The sequence below is a fragment of the Oryctolagus cuniculus genome, chromosome X (genome assembly GCF_964237555.1).
Source record: "Oryctolagus cuniculus chromosome X, mOryCun1.1, whole genome shotgun sequence".
Classification (NCBI taxonomy): domain Eukaryota; kingdom Metazoa; phylum Chordata; class Mammalia; order Lagomorpha; family Leporidae; genus Oryctolagus; species Oryctolagus cuniculus.
In genome coordinates, this window is record NC_091453.1 from 102,118,974 (window position 1) to 102,127,365 (window position 8,392).

The 8,392-nt window shown below is 46.0% G+C and overlaps 1 protein-coding gene across 1 annotated transcript; it reads left to right on the forward strand.

Annotated features, from left to right (window-relative positions):
• Positions 1–1,882: 1,882 nt before the first annotated feature.
• On the forward strand, positions 1,883–4,839 carry LOC100353969 (testis-expressed protein 13D). The gene is made up of 2 exons (XM_002720366.5): positions 1,883–4,025; positions 4,566–4,839. Exon 1 carries the CDS (start codon positions 2,417–2,419, stop codon positions 4,013–4,015), a length of 1,599 nt encoding a protein of 532 aa, XP_002720412.3. The 5' UTR covers positions 1,883–2,416; the 3' UTR covers positions 4,016–4,025; positions 4,566–4,839.
• The last annotated feature ends 3,553 nt before the right edge of the window (positions 4,840–8,392 follow it).

An 8,392-nucleotide genomic window follows, 5' to 3' on the forward strand; every position in this document is an offset into this window, starting at 1 on the left:
AGTTAGTTTAATTAATATAGTTACTGATATGGAAGTACTTCCAACATTTTACCATTTGTAATATATCTTTTCCCCTTTAATTTCTCCATTATTGTCTTATTTTTGTGTTTCATTATTTTTTTAATGTGCCATTTTGATTCTCATTTCCTTCTTTGCAAATTTTTTAGTTATTTTCTGAGTAATTACCCCAGGATTACAGTTAATGTGTTAATTTTTGATAATATACTTAAGATACCAACCTAATTTGAGTAGTCTATGAAATTTTTTTCTCCTCTATAGCTCCACTCTCTTCATGTCATTATTGCCATAAATTACATCTTTATATACTACATGCCAACCAATATGAATTTATATTTTTTGGTTTGTTTCTTAAATCATATATTTAAAAAAGAGGATTTAAAAGCCAGAATGCATTAACTATATTTTTTGTTTTTATCTATATAGTTATCTTTAGGATGTGCTTTATTCCTCATTTGGATTATAGTTATTCTCTATTTCTCCTAAAGAAGATCCATATCACAGGAGGAGTATTCTAAGGTACTGACACCAGGGTTGTGCAGGTAATACAGGAATGAATTTACAAGGAAAATACAAGGACTTCATGGCTCAATCATTTAATTTTCATTTTTTCTTTAATCTTCCCTTCTCTGAATTATTTTTAAATTTTTTAAAGATGTATTTATTTGAAAGTCAGAGTTACACAGAAAGGAGAGGCAGAGAGAGGAGAGAGAGAGAGACGGGGGGGGGGGGTCTTCCATCTGATGGTTCACTCCCCAATTGGCTGCAATGGCTGGAGCTGCACCAATCCAGAGCCAGCAGCCAGGAGCTTCTGGGTCTCCTACACGGGTGCAGGGGCTCAAGGGCCTGGGCCATCTTCTACTGCTTTCCCAGGCCACAGAAGAGAGCTGGATCGAAAGTGGAGCAGCTGGGTCTCAATCTGGCGCCCACGTGGGATGCTGGTGCTTCAGGCCAGGTGTTAACCCGCTGTGCCACAGCACTGGCCCCTTATTTTTAATTTTTTAAAAATTTTCATTTTATTTGAAAGGCAGAGAGAGACACATTGAAACACACACACACACACACACACCCCTTCCATCCACTCATTCCTCAAATACCTGCAAGGAGCCTGGAACTCTATTTGGGTCTCCTACATAGGTTACAGGGGCCCAAGCATTTGAGCCATCATTTGCTACCTCATAGGATGCATTAACCAGGAGCTAGAATTGGAAATGCAGCTAGGACCAACCCCCATATTCTGCTATGGGATGTGGATGTCTCAAGTAGCTTTAAAAAATTTTTATTTATTTATTTGAGAGGCTGAGTTACAGACAGTGAGACAGAGGTCTTCCATCCAATGGTTCACTCCCCAAATGGCTGCAACAGCCAGAGCTTCGGCAATCCGAAGCCCGGAGACAGGAACTTCTTCTGGTCTCCCACACGGGGGCAGGGGCCCAATGATTTGGGCCATCTTCTACTGCTTTTTCAGGCCATAGCAGAGAGCTGGATTTGAAGTGGAGCAGCCGGGACTCGAACCAGTGCCCATATGGGATGCTGGCACCACAGGCAGAGGATTAACTCACTGCGCCACATTGCTGGCCCTCTAAGTAGCTTTTAATAACTTTGTCAAATGACCATGCCTCATTAAATTTTCTTTTATGTTTTGAGAAGATTTATTTGTTCATTTGAGAGGTATAGAAAGGGGGGGGGAGAGGGGAGAGAGAAGAGGGGAGAGAGGGATGGGAGAGGGGGATGGGATGGGATGGGATGGGATGGGATGCCATGCCATGCCATGCCATGCCATGCCATGCCATGCCGGCATTGCGGGCAGTGTTTTAATTCACTGTGTTTGCAACAGCAGCACCTCACTGGATTTTCTTAATGGTGGAGGACTGTAAATTTATCTGGTCAGGGTGAGGAGCAACGTGTGCAGGCTGCATGACCGACCCCATAGAATGTTTGAAGCAGTAACCGAGAGTACCCGGGATGGAGCGGAAGTAAAAAGTCCTCAGGCACACACCTATCCAATTCTACCACCTCTCTAGGAATTCATTCATAATGCTGGGAATTGTTTTTTCCAAGCTCCTGGAAACAGTTTCTGTTAGCTCGCCGCAGGCTCCAGCACGAGCACTGACTCTGTCTTCCCTGTAGGTGGCGCTGTGGCATGTGAGGCTGTCCCAGCAGGCCTTGCGTGCGTGACTCAGCGCTTTGCTCTGTGACGCGCCGCTTGCCAACGGTTGGTGTGGTGAGTGAATCGGTTGCTTGGACTGACCACCAAAGGGCAAGGCGGGAGAAAGAAGCGAAGTGTGTGGCTAGGACTGAGCAAGGACTGAAACAGGGCCCGAGCCAGGAGGCGAGGGAGGGGTGGACCAGTGGGGGCTAACACCGAAGGCGGTTGCCTGACTGGCCCGCGGCGGCCATGGCTGTGGACTTCGGGGATCACGCTAGTGGTTTCCGCCACAACGAGGTGATCCGTTTTATCAACGATGAAGTCCTCATGAATGGCGGCGGGCCGGAATTCTACGTGGCCTTCCGCTCCCAATCCTGGAGTGAGGTGGAGGACCGGCTTCAGGCAGTCGTGGTCGACCCGCAGGTACCGCGTGCCCTCAAGAGGGCCTGTGCCTGGAGTGCGCTGGCTTTGGGTGTGAGAGCCGCCGCGAGGCAGAGGGAGCAGCAGAGGCACAGGCTCCGGCAGCTGCAGGAGCAGGTGGAGGAGCGCGAGTTAGCGTCCTCGGCTCTGGCCTCTGAGCTGCAGCAGCTGCGAGAGAAGCGCGAGATGGCGGTAGCACAGCTGCACTACGTACTGGCCACCCTGCAGGTGACGCTGAATGAGCGCGATGTGCTGTACCAGAGGCTGCTCCAGATGGAGCCATCTACCCAGTTTGCCCCTCCGGGCCATGAAGTAGGTCTCGGGCTGGGGGCTGAGCAGCAACATTGGGCTGCAGCGTGGCCCCTGAATCTAGAGCAGCAGAGAGGGATGGTGGCTATGGAGGCACATGGTGGGCTGTTTGATGGCCAGATGCCAGCTCCAACAGCTGCTGTTTCCATGCCTGGACCCCCAGACCCCTGGGTCCAGACCATACAACCACCTCTGCCAATGACAGTGCCAAACTCAGTTCCTTTCTACCCACCAGTGGGGTTCCCATTCTTGCTACCTCTACAACCCACGGTATTCATGGGAGCAGAAGCTGCAGCAGTTCCACCTTCACAGCCTCCTGTGGGGATCTTCCCACCTGGCCCGTGGCCTGCAATGGTCTTCCAGGAGGTGGCCCCTCAGAAGGACAACAGCCAGGAGGCAAGTGCTGAGATCCTCCAGGAGCCAGTCCCCCCTGGGGACACCAGCCTCAGCCAGGAAGAACATCCAGAGATACTCCAGGGGATGGCCTCCCTGCGAGATGGTGGAAGCCACAACCAGGAAGAAGTCGTGCAGGGGATCCAGGAGAGAGCCCTTCCCGGTGACACAGGGAGGCACGTCCAGGGAGAAGGTTCAGAAGGCCCTCAGGAGATGGCCCCTCTGGAGGACAAAGGGAACCACACCCAGGGAGAAGATCTAGTGACATCCCAGGGACTGCCCCTTCTTGTGGATAGTGAGTGCAGTAGCCAAGAAGAGCCAGGAAAGTTCCAGGGGATGGGTACCCTGGTGTTTTACAGAAGCCACAGCTGGCAAGAAGGTCCAGAGGGGTTCCAGAGGCTAGCTCCCCTGGAGTTTCGAGCAAGCCCCAGCCAGCAAGAAAGTCCCGAAGAGGCCCAGGGGTTGGCCTCCCTGCGAGACAGCAGGAGCTGTGGCATAAGAGAAAGCCCAAGGAAGCCGCACACACAGTTGCAGAAGGCCAAGCAGCTGAATGGAAAAACACCCTTGGAGTCCCAGCAGCAGCCTTCCCTACGCTACCATCCAGGGAATTGGGACTGTCCTTCGTGTAAAACCAATAATTTTGCAGGGCGCACATGCTGCTTTAAATGCAAGAGAGTCTTTAGGCCAGTTGAGAGTAGATGCGTTGATCCAGGACAAACTTATTGATTTCAAGAAGGTAAGTAAGAATGAAAACACTCCCAAAGAAAACAATTTCTTAAGATTCCCCTGCTTATCAGAAACTAACTAATTTACACACAAAAAAATTGAAACCAAACTTATAGAGAAAATTAAATTACTCCATCATTCCATTACCCAAATTAACCACTTTTTAGCCCTGTGGGTACACATACACACAAATGCATATGTATTTATATTTTTATTTACTTGAACAAAGAAGGACTACTTTTATCTATAATGCTTGCTTTAAATGGTGAATTTCTCATAACTGCATTTAAGTTTTGCAGGTGATGCATTCTGGATGGCTGATAGTGATTGACACCCTGGAGGAGCTGAAGTCATGAAGCCTTGTTTGTTTTCATTCCTGACTTCTTTAACTCTTTTCCTTGAAGGTGTCATGTTTGAGTATTTAGCTGGGAGCAGCCCCTTCAGTTTAGAGTTATAAGTTGTGTTGAACTTTAGGAACACCGCTTTTCCCTGAAAATGTTATTGTTCCTTTGGAAACCCTAGCAATTTTCATGTTTGCTTCTTTTTTAAGTTCCATAGAAGAGATCCCGTTTTTGAGTCTCAGCCACACCAAACCTGCTTATTGTCGAAGAAGCTGAACCTGTCCTGTTAGAAGAGCTCCCAAGAGCCAGAAGAAACACCTGATGGACCCATATACTTCAGTGAGACTCCGGTGGAGAGAGGATCCCAGAAATGTGAGAGATCAGGGAAGAGATGTGTGGACACTCATTAGGCGGATTAGAAGAACAAGATAGTTCTGGTAGAAATGTGTTTTTCCACTGAAACAATAAATTAATTTGAAAGTGTTCTGGGAGCTGTTATATTAATTGCATAGGTGATAGCAAATTCAATAAATTCTGCTTAATTCATTAAATAGGTATTGCATAGTTTGTGTTAGAAGCTAGACTTATAAGTTATTGTCTGATGCATATATCAAACTTTTTTTAGTTAGTCTGGTTAGATGATGGGAGAGAGTATAATTTGGAATGCAGATTCCATCAAGGGTATCTATGCCTTGCATGCAATGTGGCCTTGGGAAAAGCCAATTGAAATTACAGTCAGATCCATTTTTTTAAAAAAGATTTATTTATTGGAAAAGCAAAGTGGCAGAGGCAGAGAGAGAGAGGTAATTCATTTGCTGGTTCACTCCTAAATGGCCACAACGGCCAGAGCTGAGCTGATCTGGAGCCAGGAGTTTCTTCCAGGTCTCCCATGCAGGTGCGGGGACCCAAGGACATGGACCACCTTCCACTGCTTTCCCAGGGCATAACAGAGAGCTGGATCAGAAGTGGAGCAGCTGGAACTTGAACCGGTGCCCATATGGGATGCCAGTGCTGCAGGCAGCAACTTTACCCACTATGCCACAGTGCCGGTCCCTTCAGATCCATTTTTGAATAAAATGCATCGAAATAATATCCTGATCCACTTTTTAATAAAACCTGTTGAAATAACATCTAGGTCCATTTTGGGATAAAACCAGTAGAAATAGCATCCAAATCCACTTTTGGGCAAGACCCGTTGAAATGACATCCATGCCCCCCCCCCCTTTTTGCAGTTCTGGGGGCAATGTGAAAGAACTTGAGAACTTGAGTAACCAAACTGTTCATCACATTGCCCCCAAGTACAACAGATGAGCAGTGACAGAAATCAGAAAAGAGGCCTTATGAAAGTGGAGGCAAGTCTTTTCTGATTCTCTGCTGATTTCCTCCCTTGGGAAGGACAGCTGTTTTCCTTGGTTTCCCACCAGACTGCCTGAAAGATCACTGGGTTTCTTTGAAGGACAGTGCTTAGGAGAGTGTGGGCTGCACATTCTGCTCCTTGGTTTTAGGCTACCCCCACCCCTAGGTCCTTTCCTGTGAGCAGCACATCAAGGACCGACTTTGAGGCTACCAGGCTAGGGATGGTGTTTCTCTTGTGAGGACTGACTGGCCTGGTCTGGGCTAGCATTCTTGAGAGTGCCCCGGGCCCCTTCCTTCCCACTACAGGCTCTCTCTTTCCCATGGCAGTTGCTGCAAGGCAAGGTAGAGCCCAGAGGTTGAGGGAGTTAGATACAATCTTAGTCTGAATCAAAGGTGTCCTAGAGTTCCCTCACTAAATCCTGCCTGACTCACAGAGATCAACCATTGCCAGGGGTTTTCTGTTTCTAACCAGTAATAAAGAGTGTGTACTTGCCTACTATGTCTTATGTGTCATTTGTATTTCTGGGCAGATTTGCTCAGAGGCGGCAGCTTAAATCTTTTCCGCATCCCACTGAGGAGAAAGAAAGTTTGTTCTCAGTCACTGCTGGACGGCCCCTTTCTTGTGAGTTACCCAAGAATTGGGGTAGTGTACGTGAGACTTCTGAGTCACCGTGACTGTCCCCGCTACTCTCACTGTCCATATCTGCATAGTACCTTGAAGACGGGCGTGTGTGCTACTCCATAGCTGGTGAGGCACAGAGGATGGAAACTACAAAACCTGGGGTCCAGCCTCCCCTCTGTGTACCAAGAAGGGCTGTTTCCCTGAGGCCCTTGTCTCCCTGAGACCCACTGATGTCCCATGAGCAGAAATGGCCCTCCTGCCCTCCAGGCGCTGTCCCCTCTTCCATGCATAATCCAACCGAGGTGCTCAGGATTTGGGGAAGGAGCCAGGCTATAGACTGCTCACAGGATAAGTGTTCCGAGAGGTGAAAGGGAAGAGAGGAGAGGCCAGCTACTGCTTGGCACAGGGACATAGAGCAAAAGCGACCCTGCCCCACTAGCTTTCTCACTTAAGAGTTGTGACTACAGCAGGTAACTTGGGAAGAGAGTGCCAGAGAAGAAAGGGTCCATCAGGGAAATCAGATGCAAAGCTAGGTTTTCTGGGTTGTGGAAGGTTTTGTGATACTCTTGTGTGTGCTGATAGCGCCAATTATAAGAGATTATTAATGGTAATGAGAGCTACCACTGAGTGCTTACTATGCGCCAAGCACCCAGGGTACGTTACCTCTTTTGGTGACTGTAACGTGTAACAGGAAACCAAACCAACCATTCTTCGAATTGGGTACAAATGTGGTAAGTTAATGCCCAAATTTGGGAACTGGTGGCTCCAAAGTAAAATTTTACTGGTTCCAATATCTGTCTTGTTTTTGTAATGTTATACTACCTGAAGCTTCTACCCTTATGGAATAATATATTTGCATATTAGCAAGGATCATCAATGCTTAAATCCAATGAAGTTAGTTGTAAGGGAGGGACTTTGAGGCATAATGGCAGTCATGGTGGCAGGTCGTGGAGCTGCTGTTTTAGAATCTCTCAAGTTTTGTGAGATGTGACCACCTAGGCTACCAGTAAATAAGACCATTTATTATTTTCATTTCCAGATATGCAAGAAAAGGGTGGTAATTTAGGTCATGGAGTGGTTTATGTTTGATTCAGCTGACTGACCTTATGAAAAGTTTGTGTCTAAGTTTAATGTAATTAAGATAGAGCACATCTTGACTACTTACCTGAAATCTGTCTGAATTACTTAATTTGTTTTAAGTAGATAAAGTGCCAGTTATAAATGTCCAGTGTATGTATATATTTTTTTCAGTGAGGAAGGAGGAGGAAAGGAGACTTCAAAACCTAAAAGGTAATCTATAAGAGTGAAATTGATGCTTTGTGATGTGATTTTGAACAGCCCTTGTGTTGACTGTTGAAGAACAATGTTTTTTGTTTAATTCATTTTGTTTTTTTAAAATTTTTCTTCATACTGTTTGAACTCTCTATTTAGGGTTAACCTCATGAGTATAAAGTAAACTGAAAATAGATCTTTGTAAAAAAAAAAGTGGGAATGGGAGAGGCAAGAGGAAGAAGAGTTTGGAATACGGGCAAGAGAGATAGGGTGGGAAGAATCACTATGTTCCTAAACTTGTATATTTGAAATGTGTGAAGTTTGTATTCCTTAAATAAAATAAAAAAGGAAAAAAAGCTTCAAGCTCATGTTGCAAAATGGGGACTGGAATTGATGCTTTTAAATTCAGCCATGATGCTAAGTCTATGACAGAGAGGCAAAGAAGTGCATAATTTCTTTATTGCATGCTTTGTAAAGTCTCAACACCCATGGTAGCATATTCTTGTTATATGGTACAGCCACTGTACATAGCACTCTTGAGTGGTTTCCTCACTTTGTGCCACATGATAGGGTGAATGCATTTACTGGTGCTAAACCTCACATGCATTTAAGGATACTAAACAACCCTAGCCTCTGAGGTTGATGAACAGATTTTCTTATTGACTATAATGTTTATTTTTTGCCTTTAATAAAAGTGTCTAGAAACAATGAAATAGGCATAGGGAGTGTTGCTGTACTGGGTATCAATACCCCCAGAAAGCCTAGTACAATTCCTTGAGTACAACT

Bases quoted from the DNA above. Each gene is read 5' to 3' on its own strand.
- LOC100353969 (XM_002720366.5), top strand. From the start codon at position 2,417: ATGGCTGTGGACTTCGGGGATCACGCTAGTGGTTTCCGCCACAACGAG.